The sequence below is a fragment of the Anas acuta genome, chromosome 2 (assembly GCF_963932015.1).
Source record: "Anas acuta chromosome 2, bAnaAcu1.1, whole genome shotgun sequence".
Lineage (NCBI taxonomy): Eukaryota > Metazoa > Chordata > Aves > Anseriformes > Anatidae > Anas > Anas acuta.
The window spans coordinates 136,044,553-136,070,064 of NC_088980.1; the positions used below are offsets into that span (position 1 = coordinate 136,044,553).

The 25,512-nt window shown below is 37.1% G+C and overlaps 1 protein-coding gene across 8 annotated transcripts in view; it reads left to right on the forward strand.

Annotated features, from left to right (window-relative positions):
- The window catches only part of VPS13B (vacuolar protein sorting 13 homolog B), a 459,168-nt gene that overhangs the window by 27,560 nt on the left and 406,096 nt on the right, over nt 1-25,512 (forward strand). For 5 of the 8 annotated variants that reach the window (XM_068672346.1, XM_068672349.1, XM_068672345.1 and 2 more), the window contains 4 exons: nt 12,566-12,689; nt 17,542-17,709; nt 18,696-18,877; nt 21,590-21,764. In XM_068672346.1, the coding sequence (XP_068528447.1) occupies nt 12,566-12,689; nt 17,542-17,709; nt 18,696-18,877; nt 21,590-21,764 (649 nt within the window). The remainder of the gene's footprint in view (nt 1-12,565; nt 12,690-17,541; nt 17,710-18,695; nt 18,878-21,589; nt 21,765-25,512) is intronic. The other 3 variants (XM_068672350.1, XM_068672348.1, XM_068672352.1) reach the window with 1 other exon arrangement.

Here is a 25,512-nt window from a genome sequence, read left to right on the forward strand (position 1 = left end):
GTATCTCTGGCTTTGCTACTGAGTGCTTGGAAGCACAAGAGAAAACTCCCAACTTTGATGATTCAGTGCTTCTCTCTCTGATGGTATTGGCATGTGGCTGGTGCTGTCACAAATGTACTCTATGGGCTAATGGCATATGCAACAGGCGAGCAATGTGAGATTCTTGGGAGGCAGAAATAGAGAGTACTTACTTCAGTTCCCATCCTTATATCAGGAAGAGAAAGAATTTCTAGTTCAGACTTGCTACAGAGGTTAGAACAAAATTTCACGATAGTTTGAATATGTAAATGAAGTGGTCACTGGCCATAAAGGCCTTGATGAAACCCCTGTCTTATGAGGCCTTGAAAATTAGTGACGTGCACCTTATTTAAATAGCAATGATAGGTAGTAAGTGTGATTTCATCACTGATTTACATTAATTCAAGTGTTGTTAAAATTCTCTGAAAGTGGAAAGCTACTGTCTCAGCTTAGAAGCTGATTTTTGAGGATCTGATTTTTGAGGATCTGATTTTTGAGGATCTGATTTTTGAGGACTTCTTAAGCACTTAAATGTTGTGTATGCATTGGGGATTTGTGGTTCGTTGCATCATAACTTTCTGGCCCCCAGGCTTTAGAAATAGTGATGTAGCCGATTTGATGTATGAAGCACAAAGCTAAATAACTTTTTTCTTATCAAATATAAAACAAATACTTTATCTCTTCATACAATGAATCAGGTAGTAGTTAGTGTCCAACTTTGTATGCACAACTATGGTATGATTCAGCCCTAGTCTGTGAGATGTGGAATATATATTTGATCCTCAAGCTGCTTGATGGGGAACGAGGGCAAAGATGAGTAAGTGGAGGATGTTTGTGCATGGTGGATTCAGCAGTGGATGTACCATGGGCAGTGCGACAGGAGGGTGTTGGTGCATGATCCCTTGGTGATTGTTGTGGGTGGGCGATCCTGGATCATCTTAGTCTTTAAGTTAGAGGCATTACCTAAAATTCGGATCAAGACTTCTGTGAAGTTAAGGATTCAGTTTCATTCCATTTCCAAATGGAATTGCCTGTTGCAACAACTTTCTAAGTTTGCAGATGATACTAAGTTAGGAAGAGCTGTTGACTCCATGGGAGGCAGGGAGGTCTTGACAAGTTGGAGAGCTAGGCAATCACCAGTAATATGGAATTAAGATCAAGTGCCTGATTCTGCATCTTGGATGGAGCAGCCTTGCATGTATCTACAGGTTGAGGGTCAAGAGGCTGGAGAGCAGCCCCACAGAAAGGGATCTGGGGGTTTTGGTCCCAGCAAGGTGCACATGAGCCAGCAGCGTGCCCTGGCAGCCCCAAAAGGCCGACCCTGCCCTGGGGTGCCTCAGGCCCAGCACTGCCAGCCGGGAGAGGGAAGGGATTGTCCTGTTCTGTGCTGTGTGGCCTCATCTTGGGCACTGTGTGCAGTGTGGGGTGCCACAATATCAGAAGGAATTAAAACTATTAGAGAGTGTCCAAGTGAGGGCTATAAAGATGATGAAGGGTCTAGAGGGAAAGATGTAAGAGGAGCAGTGGGGTCCCTTGGTTTCTTCAACTCCAGAGCAGGCTGAGGGGAGGCCTCATGGCGGCCTGCAGCTCCGTCACGAGGGGAGCGGAGGGGCAGGCGCTGAGCTCTGCTCTCTGGGGACAGCAACAGGACCCGAGGGAATGGCATGGAGCTGGGACAGGGGAGGGTTAGGCTGGGGGTTAGGGAAAGGGTCTGCACCCACAGGGTGGTCTGGCACTGGGACAGGCTCCCTGGGGCAGTGGTCACAGCACTGAGCCTGCCAGAGTTCAGGAAGAGTTTGGACAACGTTCTCAGACACATGGTGTGACTTTTTTGGGTGGCCCTGTGTGGTCAGGAGATGGACTTAATGATCCTTGTGGGTCACTTCCAACTCAAGACTTCCTGTGATTGTACGAACTGCTTGAGGGCTACAGATTAAAATAGCATCAGTCGAGGAAAGCTCTCTTTCCATCGGTATGAATACAGTTGTGTTAAACAAATTAATAGTAGTATTTGTGGGTGGTATGTTTTAAGTTAGCTTCTGAAGAAGCTCAAACTATCCACCCTCAGTGCAAATGTATACCATGGAAAATGATAAATGTTAGAGGAACTTGCATAGTTGATGATCTAATGGTGTTACCTGTGATTAGTCTGTCACTTAAATTTATAAAAGATTTCTTAATGTAAATTAATTGATCAAAACCTGATGAATTATAGGTAAGAGAATATTTGCGTGTTTAAATATATTCCTTGGTTTATGTTATTCAGTAGTTTTGTTACAAATGTTGTTCTGTGTTCAGTTTGAAACAAGATACGTTATTTTCTTCTGTCACACTAAATGCTCCCTGAGCTTTCCTGCTTGGCATTATATAAGATTAGAGGCTTTTTTGAGGCTTATTACTCTTAAATCTCCATCGTCCAGTTTTCAATCTCTTACATTTACACGTGGCTGGAGTACCCAGCTGAACACCTAACAGTAATGGTCCCGTATCTTTTTGTTCCCTTGGGCATTCAGCTCCAGTTTTTGCTGACACTCGTTTTCCTCCCTCATTTTAAAACTGTCCTTTTTCTTTAATTATGGAAGAAAAAATAATTTCTATTCAAGGTGAGTGGCACAGATTTGGGAGAATGTATTTTAGTTTTAATTTTAGCTTAAAAATAAAAAGGATAAAAACACCGCTTCTCTGAATAATTTGTGCCAAGGAAAGTATTCATTTGAAGAATTAGTAATATCAAAATTGTCTAAGGCAGGCAGTGGCATACATGAGGTGATTACTTGAAAGAGTAATAAATTTCACATCCTGAAGTCCCAACTACCTTGGAGAAGGCAGGTTGTATTTTAAACTATCCAATATGATAAACACTTGCATGTTGTGATCTTATAATTAGAGAGGTCTTTTGTGAAACTTTGCAACAGTTATAATGCAGTGTTGACAGTTAGACTTCTTTTAACATATGGTGGTTTTGTGTGGCAGGTTGCTGACTGGTTTAGAAGATAAATTACTGTTTGTTTAGGTTTAAAGTAATATTTCAAAAGCTTTTTGATTTTAAAAAGCAGTGTGTTATAAAGAGCAATAAATTCCTTGAAATGGTTTACACATCACAGACTGACAATTGCAAAAGAAATGACAGATTATAAGAACCTCTAATGTACATCTTGAGTAAGTTGCACATATGTGTACTCTTTTACATTTATTAACCAAGACATTTGTACAGCCGTTCAGCTGGCTTAGTGGTTTAGTCCATTAGTTTTGTTAACTGATTTTATTTAGGTAAGATGTGGTTGATGAATTACACTTGGTGAAAAACTGTTCTTCCCAATAGTGGTATGTGAAGGTAACTTAAAAATAAAGAATAAAAAATAGAATACAGAATTTACTTATGTTCAAGCTATTTGAATACCATTAATACATATAATTAACACTACTACGTATTATGTGCATGTACATAGTGTACAAATAGTACACTGCATGAGAGCAACCATCCTCACTAAGGTAGGAAATAAAGTATTGTCTTAATATAGCACTAAAAAGCCCTTAGCATTCTTTTTGTGGAGGTTGTTCTTAGAAACATTTTTAGTCATGTTACATTAAAGGTTCCAATTCCCTTTTTTAGACTGTATTGTATGCTGAGACCCTACTTTTTCTATAATGAAATTCCCCACGCTTTTGAGTTTGCAGAAGGCAGTGAAGACTATAAAGAAACTCAGTATTGCTGTGCCCATGGCTGACAAATCTCATTCCTGTGTGAAGCTCCCTGCACTAGCAAAAAGATTGCCAAAGTAACATTTCCCCTGGTGCTGGGGTTGCCGCAAGCTCAGATTTGGCTTGGACCCATCTGAGGCAGTAGCTCAGGAACAAAGGACTGTGAGGCTGAAAATCTGTGGCCCCAACACGTTTTAGTTCTGTTGGTTTTAAGATGGGTACCTTAAGGAAACCAGATGTGCATGGCTGTGTTATCTGTCATTCATTCTTCTCTACCTCTTCTTCCGTGCTCAACCATTAAAATTTGAGCATATTGACCAATTTCAAACGCTTCTGATGGAGAAATGGGATTTAAAGGACAATAACCTATGAATTTCTGAGAAATCAGTAGCAGGTGGAGAGATTTTAGTGGGTATACTCCTTCCCTTATTGTTCTGTAGTATCTGTTTCCATGTAGTTGCCCCCTTCCTTTTCTACCCATCCCCAGCAGATGCCAAAAGCCAAACACTGCCCAAATGATGCTCAGCAATAAGAAGAGCTCTCATGGATAGGAAGTTCTCCAGGTAAAGCTTTGTGCCTTTGTGCCTTCCTCTGTCACGTGGCAGAGGTTTATTTGAGAACTGGGGCTTGCTCAACTGGCCACGTTATTGCTGGGGGCCTGCTGTAGGTATCCTGCTCGATACTGGTAGGGATTAGGAGAAAATTTGGTCTGGACAGTATTATACCCTCCTCTGAGGGAAGTGGGTGGCAAGGTTATGTTGTAATAAAAATTATTACTACATCCTTGGCAGGTGCTTGGCAGAGGGAATTCTTGCACAGGGATCTGGCTTTCTAATAAACTGTAATGAGAAGTGTGTTAGGGGAAAGTAGTCCCTAAAAAAAAGCGTGAAATGGAGCTGCAACTCCAATCCACCAGTACATAGGGGTGCTCATTTCCCCCAGTGATCTTCCACTGTGAAGGCAAGTGCCATCTTGGCTAAGGGTCTGGGGCCAGTTTAAATAGGGTTGAGGACTGGTGCTGGCCCTCTAGCAGGTGGAACAGATTACAATAGGAAGAGTAAGCTGAATGGGCCAACATTTTGCTGATGGTTCCCAGATGTTGTTTAATAAATCAGCAACCTGATCAAACCATGCTCACGGGAGTTTTTCTTTTCTTCCTGCAGTGTTCAGGAAACCATATTAATGAATGCTGTAGAAATACAGTGCTCAGCTATTCTTAACTAATATTTCAAGGGACTTGTAACAAGGGTGAGAGTATGCGCAGTCTTTGATGCATCTTCTAAAATAACATAAAAAAATGTGTGAGCTGGATTAAATACTGTTACTTCGGGACAGAAGATAAGCAGTGATGTAAGAAGACATGTGCCTGATAATGTGCCGACCAGTTTAGTGACTGGAACTGTCTGTGTTGTGATGCGAACCCATCGCCACACCGACCTGTGCATGAAGCTGAATGACAGCGGGGTGTTGTAGGGTTTCCATGAATAGAGCTGTTGAGCTTGAAATATAAGTTCTGTTTTGTTCAGATGTAATGTTCAAGAGTACTTTTTTTCTTCCTGCCAACCTTTCTTCTTTCTTCCAGGCATAGAGAATGTAAGTGGGGCAGGAGGCTGCTTTTAACACATATCCAACCTACACCAAGGGTGCCCCACATCCATCGGCTTTGCTGAAAGAGCTCACCTATCTCTTCTCTCCTCTGACTCCTCTCCTGCCAGGCCACCCGGGTTTCAGAATTACCAAGTTACAGAACTCAGTGCACTGTGAGCTTTGTGGAACAAACACATTGGATTTGCCTTTTTTTTTAAATTATTTCCATACTTCCTACTATAGCAATGTCGAATCTTGAGTATAGCTGCCAGTTACTACTGTAATATTTATTTTTTTTAACTGTTTGTTGTTTTCTTCTTTGTAGTGTAGAGGGCTGTAGTCAAGGATCAGGACTTCATTGTGCTAGGTATGAAACGCAGGAAAATCTTACAGAATTAAGATGCTCCCCCACCCCTATCTCCCCAAACCAAAACACTGGGCAAACTTCCTGTAATATGAGGAAGAGTGAAACCTTTGAAAAGCTTAACCTGGGAGAAATTGTGGAAAAGCCATTTTGAGGTGTTTATTTCTATTAAAAAGCACTTACATCATGGTAGGTGGTCTCATTTTTTTTAAAGCACAATAAACATATCAGAAACTTTACTAGATGATCAGTTAACAGTTTATAATAGAAGTTTCTTCCCAAAACAGAAGGAAGATATTTGTACAACTCACTTCCCTCAAAGGCTTGCAAAATCATTTTATTAGTTGCTCCGTCTTGGGTGTTGAGAAACGGGGATGTATTTCTGAGCAGGCTGAGGAGCACTTAGTGAGAACAGTCTGTTTTATTTATCTTTGCCTCTGTGGCCTTATCGCCACACTCTTTCAGGCTCTGACAGCTCCCTTTCTTGTAAACAGAAGAATGCTCCTTTCAAATACCTCCGATAATCCGCTAATCAAACCAGTAGCAATGTCACGGGGAGATGGTCTTTCCCAGAAATCAATAGCCAGATTCTGCAGTATCTGCGTAACAGCTCACCACAAGCTTCTGGGCTTTCAGTTGGGGCTGCTGGTGCAGCGTATTCGTGTATCCTCGGTTTTTACATAGAAGTTGAACTCATACCTGTGTTTCAGAGCGCACTGTGCTGTGCTAATATAGAATATTAGCACGATCCAAGTTTAGTTATTTTATAACTAAACTTTTTAAACTTTTGCTCCTGACCTAGTACAGGTAACTGTATGGTGTGCCTTGTTGGTCACTGCTACTACTTGATTATCTCAATCAGCTGGAAGCAGATGCAACAAGGAGAGCAAATACAGATTAACACCTTGTTAAATCAGTTCTTGATTGCTTCAGGTTGTTCGTTATTCTTGACCAGGTTATCCTTGTTTATTCTCCCACTCATCAAGGTGCTTTCTCAGCTGGCTACAGACTGCACTTCTTCCCAAGTTCCTTGGTATTTCTCCTTAATAACCCAGTACATAATTTAAAGGTTGTTTTTGCCATATTTCTCCATGAAATAATACTGAAGAAAAGATCAAGTAGAAAAAATCAAGACCTTTCATTATCTTGTCTGTCTTAGGGAAAGACAGATTAATCTGATTACTCACTGTGAGATGTGTGATTTGCCTGTTTGAGAAGTCTTAAAATTGGGTTTTGTAATAGGCAAAGACTCTCATCAGGACAACAAGTATGTGTATATTATATACACACACACAAACTTCCATATGTAGTACTTAACTCCTTAATTATCATACAAAAGAGCAACCCAATCTGATTTGGTTAAATATTCCTTTTTGATATTTTGTAGTGTCATGATTTAAAATGTACATATGTATGTCCTGTCATATAATGAATTATTTCTTTTTAAAGTCAATGTGCATTAAGACTGTTAACCTATACCTCCTAAAAGATTTACAGATGTCATGGTTAAATCACTATTTTCTTTTTTATTCAGTGTTGTGACATTCCTAAATTGCTATTCATTAGAACAATCATAAAACTATTTTCCTATTGACATGCTTAGCTGATGAGTCTTAATGAAATATTCCTATCAGGGTAATTGTGCAACAAAATGATTGGGGCTGTATTAAAGTTGCTGATTCATTTGTAAGCAACTGTTTTACCTGCGCTAGCTAGCAGAAGTGTTGCAAGATTATACAGAAGAGTAATAGTAATGAATTCGTATGAATACAACAAATCTGTATGAATATGTATATAATGTGTTTCACTGCTATATAGTAATCAAAACATAATCAATCACAGATCTTGATTGTGCTTGCTATTTTAATGAAACATTTTAAAGACAATCTTTAAAAAACAAAAAACAAAACCAAAAAACTTGTGTTCTTTTATGTTTTCTTCTTCCACATAGAGCTATCCTAGAGCAATTTGGGATGGTCTTCGGAGATGATGGAGCTCAACCACCTGTTCAAAGCAAGCCCAGTTAGAGCAGGCTGCTCTGTGGTTTGGCCAGCCAAATATTGAATAGCTCCAAGTCGATTTCACAACCTCTTTGGGCAGCCTGTTCCAATGTGACCACCCAGCTGGTGGAAAAGCTTTTCCCTAGACCTTCTTGGAAGTGCCTGTTTTTTAACTTGTGTCCATTGGCACTTCTCTCACAGCACACCTTTGACAAGAACTTGGCTCAGTCTTCCCTGTACCCTCCCAGTAGGCAGCTGTATGAAGCAGTGGGATCTCCCTTTGTTCTTCTCCAGCTCTTCTCTCAGAGCTCACGTGCTCCAGGTCCCCTACCCACCTTGACAGCCATCCATTGGAACCGTGGTACACCCACATCCTTCTTGTTCTGGACAACTGTGTGCTGGAGAGCCTGTGACTGAACACAATACTCCCCACAAGGTCTCGAAGGGGCCAAAAAGAGGGGGAAATCACATCCCACAGCCTGTTGGCTTTACCCTTATTAATACAGCCCAGCACATGATTGGCCTTCTTTGTGACAAGGGCAAACTGCTGACTTGTTCAACTTGCTGCCCTGTGGGACCCTTGCATCTTTTTCTGTAAATCTGTCTTTTAGCCCTTTGGCTCCTAGCCTGTACTGTTGCACGGAGTGGTCCCATTGCAGGTGCAGGGCTTAGGATTTGCCTCTGTTGGACTTCTCGGAGATCCTGACAGTCCATTTCCTCAGCCACTCAAGGACTCTGTCAACACCAGTTGTGCTCACCAGCAGATAAACTCCCCTTCATGGGTTGATACCACCCCCAGCCTTGCTGTGGTACACTGTCCCATCCTCTGGGCCTTAAATAAGGATATGAAACAGAAACACAGTGGGTTTAGTACTGGTGATTGGAGGATACCACCAGTAAGCAGCCACCAGTTGGTGGCTTTGAACCTCAAATTGCAACCCTTAGAGCCTGGTGGTCCAGGTGCTTTCCGCTCAACTTATCCCTTCGTGTCCAGTCAGTATCAGCTGTGCTAGGACAGTCCACCAGCAGGGAAGAGGTTCCTCTTCCATGGTTTTTGCATGGTGCAATTGCAGATATGCTTCATGTAGGTAGGAATATATACGTTACTGGCCAGTGAAGGATATTAAAGCTCATTGTCTTAGAAATGATGAAGGAAGGAAAAAAGAGCAAGGTTTTTGTAGAGGAAGAGACAAAACAGTGAGAGGGAAAATGCAGGTTTGTGTAATAATTTCTTAGAATTTTTTTTTTTTGAGTTTCTAATTCCATGGTAATTGCTTCTACACATTTTCCTGTTTTATTTTAAAAAGAACTTAGTTAATTTTTTTACTCACCTTCATGAAGGTGAAGGGACAATATTTGCATAAATATCTGAGTGATCCCGAAGAGAAAACATTCTTTCCCATAAAGCATGCTCACGAGACAGGTTAGAGACAAGTTATATGCGTTTTAAAATGAGAAAGTGTCTTTTTTCCAAGAAAAAGAAGTTTGTATTTTAAGTGTGGAAAACAGAATAACGAGCACAGATAAATTCTGTCTGTTAGGAAAAGATCATAATAAACCCCATCTAGTATATTTTCAGGTGCTGTCAATTTTAGCTTGCTTTAAACCTTGCAGTAATTGTTTTATATGGTGTATTGCAAGAGAAAATTGACCGAGGAGCTTGCGTGTAAATTTACTAGCAGAGGTGCGATTAGCGTGTTACTTATGACTTGCATAGTTTTAGATGTAACCATAGTGCTCTACAAAAACGTTCCAGGACAGGACCTGGTCTGAAGCATTTGCCAAAAGGATAAAAGAGCGAAGCCTGACTGTGCAAACTTTTATTTCTCCTGATAGGTTAAAAGTTACCGTGATGCATTAGTGTAGTAACACCCCTATGCAGAAACATATGGTAAAATTTTTGAAATTTTCTCAGCTCTACTTATGGCATAAGCTGGAGGGGAAAGCAGATTTTAGTAAATGAGTTACTTTCTTAAAAGTCAGCTCTCTAGATGCATCGTGTATATTTTTAGTTTTGTACTATTGCGATTTTTTACTTGGAATCGCTACCATTAATGCTAAAATGAATGGGCACTCTATCAAATATCCTACTCTAACTGAAGTTATTAGCACTTTCAGAATATTATTCCCTTCCCATCCCCAATATAATTTTTACTTTAGCTTTAAAATGTTTGTCATCTGGTGTGAGCTAGATTTATTAGAGTGTAGTAGTTTTAGTACGTTTTGGCTGCGTGTTTATGATGACATCACTGTAATCTATATACAGTGTGTGATTTCAGTTGTTTCCAGTGTTAAATATTTTCATAATTATGCTAGTTTTGGCAGTTCACTTGGAACTTTTTCACATCTCTTTAATGAACATGTTTTACTTCTGGGCTTATGAGACGGCCACATGCTTGAGAAATTAATAGCGTGCTCTTAAAGCTAACATTGAGCAGAAATGTGCAGATAGAGAAAGCTTTTGGACTTAAGTAGGAACGCAGTTCCTCTAAGGTCACAGCCACTGGTATTGTCTTCTGCAATTAAAGAATGCAACACTTATTTTGGAAAGCATCAGTAGCTGTTGTGAAAATGCTGCGTGTTCATGTTAAAATAAAACAAACCATACAGATCTTGAAACCTTTTCCATAATTGTGTAACGTAAGGAAATGAGGGGGTGTTGTCCTTGATTAAAAGAACTTTTTTCAAATACTTGGTCAGGTTCAATAGGAGAAAGTTAAACCTTAAATCAGTTGTATTTCATCTTTAAGTGGTAGCGATATGTATGATGAATGAGTTGCACAGATTTTGCTTGACGTTATGAAAAAGTTCATCAGGTTTGCTTGTGGCAATACAGGGACAGAAGAATTAGTCCTGAATGTCGGCAGGCTCGGTACACTTAACACTTCCAAAACAGAATGCCTTTTTTTCCCCTCCTCAATTTTCTTTTTCATGTAGCCAACATAAATACTGAAAGGCGAGCATAATGTGGTGCTATCAGGTCAAATCATTAAGTGGTCCTACCACAGCGCTCTGCACAGTCTGAGCTCGGGAAAGAAGGAAATGTGCTAATTGAGCTGGTTGGTAACCCTGACATTTCATTTTCTGGCAACTACATAGCAGTATGGTGACTCATCTGAAAATATATTTTCATAGTATGTATGAACTACTTTCCAAGAAAAAGGGTTCAGTTAAAAGTAATTTAAAAATTTTAGCTTTGAGTCTGTAATTTTAGTTTTTTCTCAGTAAGCTGGAGATGTGAAGGAGAGGTGAGCTTTCCTGATTACCAAACATTTATTTTGATGAAGTGGCTTCTTCCAAACAGAATTGATATTGAACACCCATTCTATTTTTTTGTGCATTGGAATGGAAAGTCCTGGATAATGACTAAGCACCCATATAATTTTTCGTATATCAGAGTGAGAGTCCTATATGACTAAAACGGCCAAATAACGGTAATTAAAAAAGGAGCAGAAATTTCTAGGATCTGGTCATGACCAAACTTCTTCTTAAGATGTATAAATTATTTTAATTCTATATTAATGACTAGAGAACTTCAAACCCTTTGTGGTGCTCACCCTTTTTTGAGAAGTTACCTTCTACCCATTCCAAAATACGAATGTATCTGTTTTTCCATTTTCTACAAATAAGTTTAGTCTTCTATTTTTTCAGTATAGGCTTGTATTGCTCATCATCTCTGCTTTTCTTTCTGGAAAGTTATTTCTGCTTTCCTAGATAATTTCCCTCTCTATGCTGTTTATGTAAATATAGAGTGGAAAGAAATTAACTTCGTCCAATTGTTTTTGAAGCTGTAGACTTCTATTTAAGGTTTGTCAGGACTAATTCTTCTCATCGTGTAACTTTTTTTTCCCTTTTAATTTCATTTAAGCATTAAGAAAACAAGTAATGGGAAATTTCCATGTCCTAATTTCTCCAAGATTATTAAAAATGCCAGGGAGCATGTAAGGAAATGTGTCACCTGCTCTGCTTCATACTGTGGTGCTTTACATTTGTTGCCTGAACACTTTCTTTTGTGAAGACCCTCTAAGATAACAGTGGTACCCAGAGAGTACCCCACTAATTTCCTGTAGCAGGCTGCATCTGTTGAAGAGATAATTCAGGTTGCATCAAAAGCTGTAAGAAACTGCTTCTTTCCCAAGCTGGTCTCCTAATATGCTTACAGGAATATTCACATTACTTTTCTTGCGTTTCCTGCATTTGAGTTTTATAATTAAACTGTCATTCTGGAATGCAATGGCAATACTGATGGGGTATCTAAAACCTAAGCTCAGCTCATTAGGATTTTCTTGTCTGCAAAATTCATTGTGTAAGGCATATTTCATAATCTCTGATTACAAACAACATTTCCTGCTGCTGAACTCCAGAAAGTAAATAAGCTATATGAGAGCTCAAGATGAGCAGTTGCCTTTGGTTCATTTATCTTTTCTGGGGCCACGTTTATTATTTTAGAAGCCTGCAAAAATATTTTGCATTGTGAAGCAGCTTCAATTAGCTGTATTAGGAAGGGCATGACTCTGACAGCTTGTGTGAGGTTGTTTCATGAGCAGGCACATAAGCTCGTAAAACGAGGTAGTGTTTCTCATTTCAGGGCTCTGGCTTTGTGTGAAGGAGTGTTTCAGCAGAAATGCAGCTAGATGTACTTTGTTCAAGTGAAATTAGTAGTTAAATAATAGAGTATTATTATTTGAATTAATAGAAGTATTAATTATAAAATACTTTTTGTTTTTAATAAACAAACATTCTGTAATCATTTCTGTAGTTAGATGGATGTACAGAATGTACTGAGGGAAAAGCACGGCTACAAGTTTAATATACTAAATATTTACCGAGTTGGTTTTCCCACATTTATTTTGCTTCTTTGTTTGATTGACTCAATTGCTTTCTTCTCCTCTAGCAGGAAGACCATGAAAGTTGTGGTTCTAGTTCAACAAACCGCAGTACCACGGAAAGCATGAAATCAGCAGTAAAACCACGACGAGTTCAGCAATCTGCTTCTCCTGACCCTGATTTACCTCCAGGTAGGCAATAATATTTCAGAAGCTTGATTGTGCTTGAGTGATGATAGAACACCTAAATTTTATTTTAAGTTATTTTCACACCTCTGTTGAATGATTTTATCTTTTAGTAGTTCTGTCTATCTGAAAATCATACAGCAGTGAAGAATAGGATGCTGGAATATTATACAATAGTAGAACTGAAGCACAATAGAACTTTGTTAATCCTTGCATCTTTCCCTTCTATTTTGTTGTATCCTTAATTTTACATAACCCCTTTGTAAGTAACCAGGGTTAGGTTAGTGTGAGAACAGTCCTGTAGAGGTGGTGTGTTAGATTTTATCCTCTGCTGCTCTGGTTCTTCTGTTTCAGATCACTCCGTGTTTTCTATTGCTCATTAACTGCTCAGTGTTTCACATTAAATTCTTTTCCCACATGTTTTCAGATCCTTAAAATGCTTTTAAAGGTGAGGTTTTCTCTTTGAGAGTAGTAATTCTGACAGATGTTGCTTATTTAGTCCTCTGTCTACTTGTAGAGATGTTGATTATTTTTTTTTTTCTGACATGGAATTTGTCTCAGATGAACTTGGAAATATTTGTATGTTACAAAAATGCCCGAAGAACTATGTTATCTGATTATTTTTGTCTCTCAGTTTGCACAGAAATTTCATGTATGAGGTTTAGTTTTGTGCAGAAAAATGAAACTTGAGAGCACTGGAATGAATTTCAGTTTGCCTTCTGAGGGCATGTAATTTTAGATGGGTTAAAGACATGACAGTTTTGTGTTATTTTTTTTCTGTCTTTTTAGCAGTTCAAGTTTATACATGTCTTAGCTTGAATCAAAAAAGAACATTGAAGTTCAGTGTGTGGAGTATTATGTACACATTGGTATCATCTTCCTTTGGAATGGGTCCTTGTAGAGCCAGAGCTGGAGGCTCTCGGATCTCCAGGATCCACCAACCTCCAGTGACTCAGGGCAGCCACCATGTCCTACCATGGACAGCGCTTTGGCTCTTGCAGCACTCTGAAGTTTGGTTCTTGGGGTCTCACCTGTGAACAACAGGAGGCGAAGACTTGCCAACATATCAGAGGCTTACATTGCCTTCTAGGATGGCTTTAGGATTTGGTTTGAGTTTGTTTCCATGAGTGTCATCTGCTGGCTTGCCAGAAAGATCTAGTCTTAGGGAGTGGAGTAAAAAGCTGGAGGCCTGTGTATGCTGCTGTTGACATCTGATAAAGTTGAATATTCCAAAAGATGTGTTTCCACGTGTCCAAATTCAACATGGACATTGAAAACTGGTTTGCGTGTCGTCTTTTATAGATATATCATGCTTCTCAATGATTACCGTGAATGATTATAGAAATGACATATAAGGTATTGGCAATGTTGTAGCAGATTACAAGGTGTGGTGACAACTTACATTACTGTTTGATAGGATTTCTAGATGCACTTTGTGCTTCTTTGAAACTGTAGGGCATGATCACCTTCTTCATCGGGATCACACTGCATTGTCAACTGCATAGAGTACATTTGTAGTGAATCATAATGATGCAGAGAGTATTAGGGAAAAAATTACCTTATTGGTTGGGCTTGGAATCACTGCCCATGCAGCTATATTCTCTAAATACAGCTGTGGTTTTTTTTTTGGTTTTTTTTTTTTTTGGATGTATAAATAACACTTTATTGAATCACAAATCCTATGTGGTAAAATGGCCTAGATTAGGAGTAGAGACTTCCTTACAGGAAGATTTTATTCTCTGTGGTACAGCTTTAATTTGCCCATCCTGGATTTTAGTAAGTTATTGAGTCACCTACTCTATATTTGCTTTAATCTTGGGAAGACACAGGTATTGAACTACCATTGTAATTTGTTGTCATTACTGTTGTCACAAAGATCTGTGTGTCCTTTAGTTCTGCTGTGTCTTTCCAGGATGGAGCTAGGCAGAACTCATCAAAAAATCTAGCTTTGCTATCAACAGAGCACTGCTAAATGTAGGGGAGAAGTCTGATGATACCAATTCTGTTGAATCAATAGACTGCTCTGAGCTGTAGTGCTATGATATTCTGTGGTGTTGGAGCTGAACCTGCAGCCAGAGTTCTTAGTGCACAGTGCGGTCTACTGTGTTCTGGAGAATATGGAAAAAGCATCTCTGTGGATTGTATGCTGAACCTCAGGACTTAACCCTATGGACTGGCTGGTATTTTAGGTCACTTCATTGTGGAATATCTGAACTTCAGTGGCAAGGATAGTCAGATTGTTATGTTTGAAAACTACACAAGTAAGAATCATCCCCCACCTGTTTTCTCCCACTTATGTTTTCAAACAATAACCTTTTCTTTTTTTATTACATGTGAAGTTACCAGTGTTTTGTTTTAACTTGATTTTGGATGCTAAAAGATACAGGTAAAATTGATTTTCTTAAAAGACTGATCCTCATTCATAAGGATCTGTTCATAGTATATTTGAAGCTTAAAATTAATTAGAACGATGGTACCTGCATTATACTTTTCAGAGTGTGCTGCACCGCTAGTTTGGAAATGTCTTTGCTGAAGAATGTAGTAAAGGTTTTATCAAATTCCTGACCCCTATTTCATTTGGAAGATACAATTCTGCTCCCTCTTTTTGTGCATCCAGGCAAAAAGACATGTAGATGAAAGCTCATGTTTTGGATTTTAGGTTAGTCCTTGTTGCTACTCTGTTCTGTCCTGAAAAATGTTGGAATCTACCCATAGGATCTACTTACAGAACGCTCTATTTCTTGTTTATGCTGCTGTGATACTGACTTTGTTAGGTTTCTGTAATTCAGAGCAGCAAATCGTAAATTAGGATGACTTTGAAAGTTTCTTGAAAGCAAAATAAAAAAAAAAATTGGATCTGTGGAAAGACGGCTTCAGTTTCTTCAAGGGAATAAGTAGCTTGTTCCAAAATAATTGTTACTGTTTATGATTTTGTAGTTTCCAATTATAAAGTCTGCCTAATATCTCCACCCTGCACTTAAACAACTAAATGATTTGTGCCTGCTTCTATTAATAGACTGCCAGCTCACACTACTCTGGTGAGGAAAATAGGTCTCTTATGTACTTTATTCACATGTGAATGGAAATTAAAATCATACCCTTAAGTATTACAATCATACACCAGGTTTATTGAATTTGTATAATCTAAAAGTACGCATTACTATCTTGTTAGTGAGAAAATACTGAAAAACAAGTAATTTGATGTATTTTTTTCCCAGTATTTTTTTTTTAGATTGTTGCACCAGAAAGCTTAATGCAGTCACATTTCTAACATAATCTGTTGGAATTTTTGACTTTTGCTGGGTTTCTGGTTTTCCTGTTTGTGTAGACAATGCTCTAAAACATTTTCCACATTTTGTTTCAATACAATTGCAATGCTATTAAGATGACAGGAGGAGTGAATGTTATTTCTGCCCTGTTAAAGCTAACCTTACTCAAAGGGTAAAATATGCTCAAGAACAGCATAAACTGAAGCAACGTGAGTTATGATAAGTAATGTGATACACATTTTACAATTAAGATAGTAACATTGAAACACTTTCTAAATGTATGACCGTGCTTAATCAGAATCCAAATATTTTACTAATGATATCTGACAGCATGCCTTGCATTTAATAAAGGAGGTGGGTGAAGGTTTTGAATGCTTAAAAAAGAAAAAGTACTGATGTCAAAAACTTGCAGTTGTGGGACTGATGAAAATCACTGCTAAATGTATTCCATGTACTCTAAGATGAAAATAAATATTCGACTATGAAACTGTGAGTAGCTGAAAAAAGCAGAGTAGAATGGAAGTAGCAGCCTGAGCCTGCTCCTACTGATCATGTGATGTTTCAATGTTGATTTTAAGTTTTATTTGAATTAAAATTCTAGATACAAATGAGTCTGATTTAATGCACGTTTCAGAAAGCTATCCTTTGAACCTGTGGATTTATACCTGTACACATTTTAACTGTTTTTTGGCATATATTAAGTCTATTTTTAGGTAGAGTATGTGAGTAGTCTTATTTTTTAAAATGTATAAAAAATTTTAAGACTTGTTTCTTTTCCACTGCAAGGTAGTTAGCTCCGTAGTTAAATTAATTTTACAGAAAAGACATGGATATGGGCAGCATTTAATTTCTTTACCATATTGTTAAAATATGAGTGTTTACTGCATATTGGGAATTCACAGAAGAGATTATTTTTCCAGTCACATTATATCTGAAAAAATTTAAATGGATTTCATCCCAGTAGGCTTCAATGCAGGTGCTTACTATTTTGGTTGTTGACAGAAACTGATTTTCTTATATCTCACAGGGGTCTTGTTGAGCATGATGTGGATATATTAGCTCATGGGAATGAAAAAATGCTAGGAATATTAATATTTAGTTAACTGTTTAAAAAAAAATAAATAGTCGAGGGTGAAAATTGTTATAATGTATGCATATTTGGAAAGTTCCACTGCAACTGTGGTGTTCATCTTTTCAATCCTATTTCTAAATAACTTTCAATTAAAATTTGCCATTAGAATTCTTGGTCTATAATAATCCAGAGGTTTTTTTTATTATTTTTGATGTAATTTGAAAGCTAATTCTTGACACCAAAAAAAAAATCTGTTATGCTGTAGTAGGTTTTTAGTATTTACAATTTTGCCTTTTTAGTTTCTCTGCGCTATTTCCAGGGATCTCATTGACTTGACTGCACTGAATGCCCTTTTAAACAGTTTTGAGTCCTGTGATTTTTGGATAAAGGCAATGATATTTGATTTGATATTTTAGTCTTCAATTAACAAGGAATGCAATTTGAAAATAATCACTTCAGAAACAGATTGGACATAATGTCTTCCTTATAACTGCTTAATATTTGTTTTGTTTTATAGGTTACGTTCAGAGTTTGATTAGGCGTGTCGTAAACAACGTCAACATCGTGATCAACAATCTCATACTAAAATATGTGGAGGATGATATTGTTCTCTCAGTCAATATCACTTCTGCAGAATGCTATACAGTGGATGAGTTTTGGGATCGTGCATTTATGGACATCTCTGGTAGGTAGATATTTTTTGGCTTTATGTATCAATGATAGTCACATTTATATTAATTTTTTTAAAGTCTAATACAAATGTCTTTTTATGTTAGAAATAAGAAAATAGGCAGAAGTTACCTTATTAATTAGCTTTTTTAAATAAAGGATGGGAAAATTGTAATTGATTTTTAAGACATGATTACAGATAATTATACAACACATTCTGAAGCCCTCCTTGGTATTCTTCTGTGATTGCATTTTATTTTGTACTTGCCACTGGCGGTGAGTGCTTATGCAATCTGTTTCTATTTCTGTGAATAAGCAGTAGCGTCTTAATGTGTTGCAATTGTTCACGTCACATTAAAGTTCTCTAAAGGCTGGCTAGTAAACTACACTGCATTGTAGTGACTGGCATAACAATTTGAAGACATTTCATTTTTTCATGTTTTCAGGAAATAAAAACCACCAAGTTTCTGTAATTTGGTCTTCAGTGTCTAAATGTCTCAGTCTAAATCACCAGTATTCACAGTAGTTCTCTAAGTCTAGGTGCTCCTACTGACATCTGATAGAGGTAGAATCTGAGCACGGAGTTTTTCAGGATCACACAGAATGTCCCTGCTAAACCAGGGAATTTCAGTAATGATTTCTCAAGGGGCAAAATATACAGGATTTTTTTGGGGAGAACAATGAGAATAATATTAATTGGTATTATGTTTGCACACAATGCACTACTCTTATTTTATATACATAACTAATGTATAGGGAATGGATGAAAATTTTATAGCTGTAACTAATTTATCCTCGCTTTTAAAGTATGCAGCTGAAAAACATTCTTTGATGTGTACTAAATTGTTCTCTTTAATCACATAAGTGCTTTGCTGATGGTCTAAGTAATTACCGTGCAAGTATCTTGTATTGTTTTCTTCTAGATAAGAACATGTATGTATGTTATTTTTCTTATCCAATATACTTTTTAACTTATATATATGTACTTTCTTCTTTTTAAAGCCACTGATCTGGTATTGAGGAAGATGATCAACTTTTCTGACTGCACAGTATGTCTTGATAAAAGAAATGCTAGTGGTAAAATTGAATTTTACCAGGAACCTCTGCTGTACAAATGTTCCTTCAGGACTCGTCTGCACTTTACTTATGATAACCTCAACTCCAAAATGCCATCTATTATTAAAGTAGGTATCCCAAAATCTTGTGTGAACAATTTCGAGGTTTTTCAAAATGCACTTTGATATTTCAAGTAAGATGAAAAGCCAATGCTGTTAAAAATCCTGTTAAGAGGATTTTTTTGATTGTGTTTTACTCATATGATGCAATTAGTCTCTTACAGCGTGTAAGGAAGTAAAGCTATTTAATCTTTTGTATTTTTCCTAGAGCTTTAAAATTGAAAACATCATAATTGTAAGGAAAAAATAAATGTCCCCAACAACCTGTTGAAGAAAAAGTACTGTATGTTGTAAGGTGTTTGCAATATGATGGAAATGATTTTTTGCTTATGTTATTGTTTCAAATGTAGCCCAAAGTCTCATACGTAGCAAGAAGTGTGAATGTATTGATAATGAGCAAGCCAAGTCCAATATGGTCTTTTGTCTTGATATTTATGGTCTTAGGATCTTTATGTTCTGTGGTGACAGTATGATTAGAGTATATAGACAGTAAATCTTAATGTTAAAAAGCCTGATTTAAAAAAAATAAAAATAAAAAAATAGTTAAATAGTTCAGTAAATTTTGAGAAGTTGTACCTAGCTGAAGTCCCATAGGCCAAATTTTGATGTGGAGCAAAAGTTTATAGCCAAATTATGAGTTTCCAACAGCAGACCATGTAGTGGAAACGATGACAGTCTTCCATATAATTTAAAATGGTACTGTTATAAAAATGATTATTATAGTATTTTTAGTGGATACTGGACTAAAATAAAACGTATTAGCGTGCACTGAGGTAATAGTGACTCAAATTTATATTAAACTCTTCTGCTTAACTTGGTGATTGTTCATTGCCTCTGCCCTTTCTTCAGGCACATTTCATTTTTTTTTCCAAAAAATTTATGCCTTTTTTTTCCTATATACACTCTTTGATTTTTTGGTTATGTTACACATAATTCAATTACCTTCTTTTTTATCTATTTTTTCATTTTTTCTCTTCTCTTGAATGTTTAAACAAAATGTTGTGTAATGATGGTGTTTAGAAATGTACTCAAATCTAAACATAGTTTAATGATGCCAGATCAATATTTAAGTGAATGAGTATTTATTATGTTTCCGAGTATAACGGCCCAAGGGTAATAATGCTTTAACTTAAATATTTTACAGTATTTCACTGCTATACAGTTATGCCACAGTTAGCTCTATAACCTGTTAACCCTAACAAATTCCACATTTGGTAACTTAATGATTTGTTGTTATGTGTGGAGGTTGCATCCTGTGATTTAAAAAGTTTGTCTTTGAAATGTTTGGATATTGAATTGACATAGCTGTATTTCTTACATAAGTTAAGTAAAAGAACCCGCTGACAGTAAATTTAGCTACGTAATTAATGAGATTAATTCCACAACATTCAAAGCTTTTGAAGTTTGTGCTGCAGATGACATGACCATGGCTTCAGTGCACCTGAAGGTGATGTTCCTGGAACATCAGCAGCTTGTATGCTGCTTGGTTGTTTCCCAGCTAAGCACAAAAGCTAGCAGAACCCAGTCATTTCCTCCAGAGCCGTGGAGATCTCTGTAATGAAAACTTTAGTACTCTGTATTGTTCACTTGGTAAAAGCAAATCTGTTTTTCAGTGTTCAGTAAAAGCAGATCTGTTTTTCAGTGTTCAGTGAAAGTTTCCAGGACTTCCATATTCATAGTGGCTTCCACTCTTTTGGTTTTGCTGTAGGGACTAGAATGTTTTTACAACCTTTATAATACTGTAACATTTTGGCCAAACTCATCTTAGTGAGTTTAGTTTAATCATAGAATATCCCAAGCTGGAAGGGACTCACAAGGATCATTGAGTCCAGCTCCTGGGGGCAGTTCTTAAAGTAGTTATCTGCTGGTTTTATGAATTTTGTTGAGATGAGTGAACTTAGAGGCAGATGAGGAGGCTCTACATTAAGGGCAGAGCTGATATGTAGCTACTGGACCTGGAGATAACAAATGTGCCTAATGTTACAGCATTATTACCACAATTTTATTTCATGGAGCTCCTATGTTAAATAAAGGTAACTTTCTTATCAAGTCTAAATTTTTATTTTTGTGGCACAAACACATAGTCATAACACTATTTTGAAGTATTGAATAAAATAACTAAAAGATTATTGAGACGAGGATAAATTTTCATCCTTGTAATTCCAATCTTTTTAAAACTCTTTCATTTAGAGATCTGCTTAATGGCATGTGTAGAACTGGAATATCCAGAGACGCTCGTTTGCCATACTTGAGTTGGAATGAATGCTTCCCCTGCCATTACTTGTCCACCTGCAACACTGATGGGAGCAGGAAAGAATCAAAATGAAGGAATTTGTATATGAAAAAATTGTATATGAAAACCAGTATATTTAGGTTTTCTAGAATGCAGAGATTTTTAAGAATTATTCATGAAAATAAAAGTTTAATCAAAGCCACTAACATGACTTAGAAAATTTGTTAGCAACAACCCAAAAAAAACCACAACCATGTGAAACATTTTACATATGATTTTAACATAAAAATTTCTTGAGGCAACCTGAAGAGTTTTTGACAGTCATCATTTGCAGCCCTTTGACTTGTATTGCAGGTTTTACTTTTAATTTTTGCTTAATAATTTCTATTACAATGCATATAGAAAATGAATGAGTCATATATTTTAAAAGAGGATGTAATGTGGACACTACTTTGTTTTTAATTTTTTTGTTTTCTTTCATATTATAGATTCACACGTTAGTTGAAAGTTTGAAACTTTCAATCTCTGATCAGCAGCTTCCCATGTTTATACGTATAATGCAGCTTGGGATTGCTCTTTATTATGGAGAAATAGGCAACTTCAAAGAGGGGGAAGGTGAAGATTCAGTTTGCCACACTAAGGATATGTTGGGAAACATCACAGGTAAATATAATTTTTAATTGTTGAAAGAAATGTTAAAAATACTATTTTCTTTGCTTTTTGGAAATACGAATAGCCAAGACCTAGACATTGCAAAGCAATTTGGCAGTCTGTAATTTGATAGAGCTAGCCCATTGTGCTGGTTACGCATATAATACATGAACATCTTTTTCATGTTATGTTCTGAAAAATTGAGGCTACTCAAAAACTGAGGCTAAACTTAAATAAAGACACCTTCGGAGTTGTGACATAGTAGGGAAGTGTGGATTTATCATCACTATATTGTGCAACAAGATACCTGTCCTTAGGCAACTTCGATTTTTTTTTGTCTTTGTAGTTGAGGTGTGGCTGCTGCCAGTTTCAGAGTGATGTGTTTATCATTTTTTTTGAAACTTTTCATTGAGAACAGCTATATCAGCATTTGTTCTAAACAGCAAAACATTACTACAGAATACTTGTAAATCATGTAGTCTCCTCCTTTTTATATAACATATTTCCTCTTCATGATACTTCATGGTTGCTTACTGTGATGTGATCTCCAGAAAAAGGGGGGGTGAATTTTAATTGTTTTTGTGGCTAGTGTCTTGAGGAGATGTTTTGCATATCAATCCAAGGGTTGAGTTTGTGTCAGGGAGAGTTGGATGCAGTATTTACCACAGAGGCAAGAGTACTATGTGATGACTTCTGGAAAATTCTTGGAATTGTATGTGGAGGTGATGCGTCAGCATTAAGTTATGTTTATAGTATTAGAGTAGTTAGAGACCTTCAGTGTAAAACATTAATAGATTTTGTTCTGTTTAAGAAATACATAATTTCAATTTCCTTTTTTTGATCATGTAGTGCTGTCTTCTCTGACTTCAGAAAAATAATACATTATTGGAAAGATTACAGCAGTGGGATTTTTCTTCACAGAAAAAATAGCATTTCATGTTGGTTGGCACAGATAACCATTTCACTCTCCTGCCAGATGTAGAATTCTGTCATGCCGCCACTATGTGGAATTAAGCAAATAAATATGATGTCTGTAAATAGTTCTCCTGTGTTTTCTTTAAAGATCAAATAGTTTTCTGTACTAGAAACTATTTGCCTTACAAGAAATATGGAGTCTGTTACACCACGTGATTAGAAGTACTTAATTATTAACATTCTGAAAATATCGTATTAATTTTCTCCTGAGACTTTAAAAAGCAGGGTTTCTAGAAGAACCCTTAGTGTGTACATTTTAAGAACTCCTTGCAGCTACCCAATGTTTTAATTGTAAGGTTGGCAGAGAAAGGGCGAAGAGCTGTTCTCTGTGGTGTTGCATTACCCTTGCTTTCAGACAGAGGGTCGGATCTGTACCATGGGTGTTTTTCTTTCATTCCTATCAAAGTTCAGCCACCTTTAACCCTTCATGCTATAGCTAATTATGATGTGTTTAGAGTTGCTTGAGCTTCGTAGCTGGGTTCCTGGAGCTACTAAGGTGAGTAGGACCATTTGAATGTAGGAGAGTGATATAGAGAAATCCTATGAATCAATATGAGAACAGCTGGGATTGGTAGGCAGTGGGTTTTAGATGAAAAGATCCAAGGACTGGAGAGAGAGATTAGCTGGGTAATGAGAAGATTGGACAGAATACGTGTGTATGGAAGAGGATGCAAGTGGATAGGAGAGACAGAGGTTTTGGTTAGGGTGTGAGATGGATGGTAAAACAGAAATACAGCTTAAGGGAAGATTGAGGTTAAAACAAAAGGCATCTGCCTACAAACACTTGGTGTTTTCTGCATCTGGAATGGAACTCAAGATGGTTATGTCCAAATATGAGTAAATTATTTGACAAAGTGTCTCTTGTCATCTTCCTTTCGAATGTATGTCCTCAGGAAGGTTAAATTGCAGTTGCTGACTGTAAATCTTATGCGGTTTTTCTGAACAACTGTGAATGTGATGTTTTTAGATTTTCATAAAATAGCTATCTAAAAAAGGAATAATGTGTAATTTCTTACTGATGTACGCAGTTGTTGTCAGAAGGGTCAGAAATTAAACTATGGTTGCAATGACAAGAACTACCAAGTAGGAAATCTGTAATTTCCTATGCAATCTTTGTTCAGCTATGCTGTGCTCAAACACTATTCCACTAATATTCCACTTAATTATGTGATCATGTATTTCTGACAGAATTATCCCTTCCGAACACAAAACAGATGGCAATTGTTGTGTTGCCAAGCCAGAGCTGTAGAAACTGTTCTGGAAGTCCATTTCTATCTGTACTGCAAAGTCGTTTGCTGCACATAGCCTAAAACTGTTAGCAACTGTTTTTCTTTATGCTGTTTATGCTTGTTTTCTGCATGGAGTTCAATATACATTTGTAGGCATACAAGTACACACACAAACAAAACTTACATACCCGATGATTTTTTTTACTCTCATTCAGTGCAGTAAATGAGTGCCAAATAGACATTACCATGTTATCTATACCATCAGTTTGTGAGTTACCTGTTTTTCTTCTTCTTAGACTTCATTTTATATCTGTGACTGGTAAGGAAAAAAAAGCCTTTCTTCTTCTTGAACACTTCATGATGCATTTGTCATCATAGTTTCCAACCACAGATTTGAACTTTTCTGAGGAAACTTCAAATATGCTACTATTTTCAGAGAGAAAAGAAGGAATTAAGAAAAAATAACAAATGACTTGCAATTTATCTACTTAGCTATATTAGCCACGCTTTTTTTCAGAAGTACCATGTTATGAAATCCAAGACTAATTACACTGGAATTGTGCCTGAATTCTTTACAGTTTAATAATGTACTTAACCTACTTTATAGGTTATGTTTTTATAACTCTTTGAAAGCGTTCTGAAGGTTGGTTCAGCCCAGTAATTATTAGGAAGCAGTCCTAACCATTTCAGTTTAAAGAATTTATCTACATCTTCGTCTTTTGAATAGAGCTTCCTGTATTTTGTAAACTGAATTCTTCAACTATGCATATTTAAGGGTATTCCAGCAGCAATTCGAAGTGTTCTTGTACACCCAGATGTAAGAATAAGATCCTGAAATTTGATAGTAGGGTTAGCAAAACGTATGTTCAAGACATAGGCTGCCTCTGAGGAAAATCTACTTAAATTCTGTTAATGCTGAAAGCATTCAAAATAAAATGTAAAAATACATGTAAAAATAAATGTAAAAATAGTGGGTCAGAAATTCATGTGGAAACTGGCTTTGGTACCACGTGGATTCATTTAATACTGCATGCATGATGAACCATCTTCCAGGACCTTTGCTTTGAGGATTTGAGAGTTGTCTGCATTGTGATCTTGGATGTCTTGGTAGAAGGAGGAAATTGATGTATTTCAATGTATAAAGATACAAAAGTTAGAAGGATTTGGACAAGAGTGTGGCAGGGGTAGCTGTGGGGGGCAGGGGCTTGAAAATGGGCTTTTGGTTTGTAGGGGAAAAGGACTAATGTAAATAGAAATGAGAATGACTTTGGCATGAAAGAGGACAGGAAGCCAGGACACATCAGAAAAATGGAATTTATTTGGATGGGATTGCTGAGGTTGATGATCTAAGGCTGAAATACTGTAACTTTATTTAAAAAGTATGATGCTGAGAGGTTTGAGCAGTAGGAAAAGCTCAAGCAGAGGAGGTTTGGCACTTGTTGAACAAAGAAATCACAGAATGGCTGAGTCTGGATGACTCTGGAGGTCATCTTGTCCAACTTTTGCTCAAGCAGGGACACCCAGGGCAGGTTGCCCAGAACCAGCTGCAAATAATT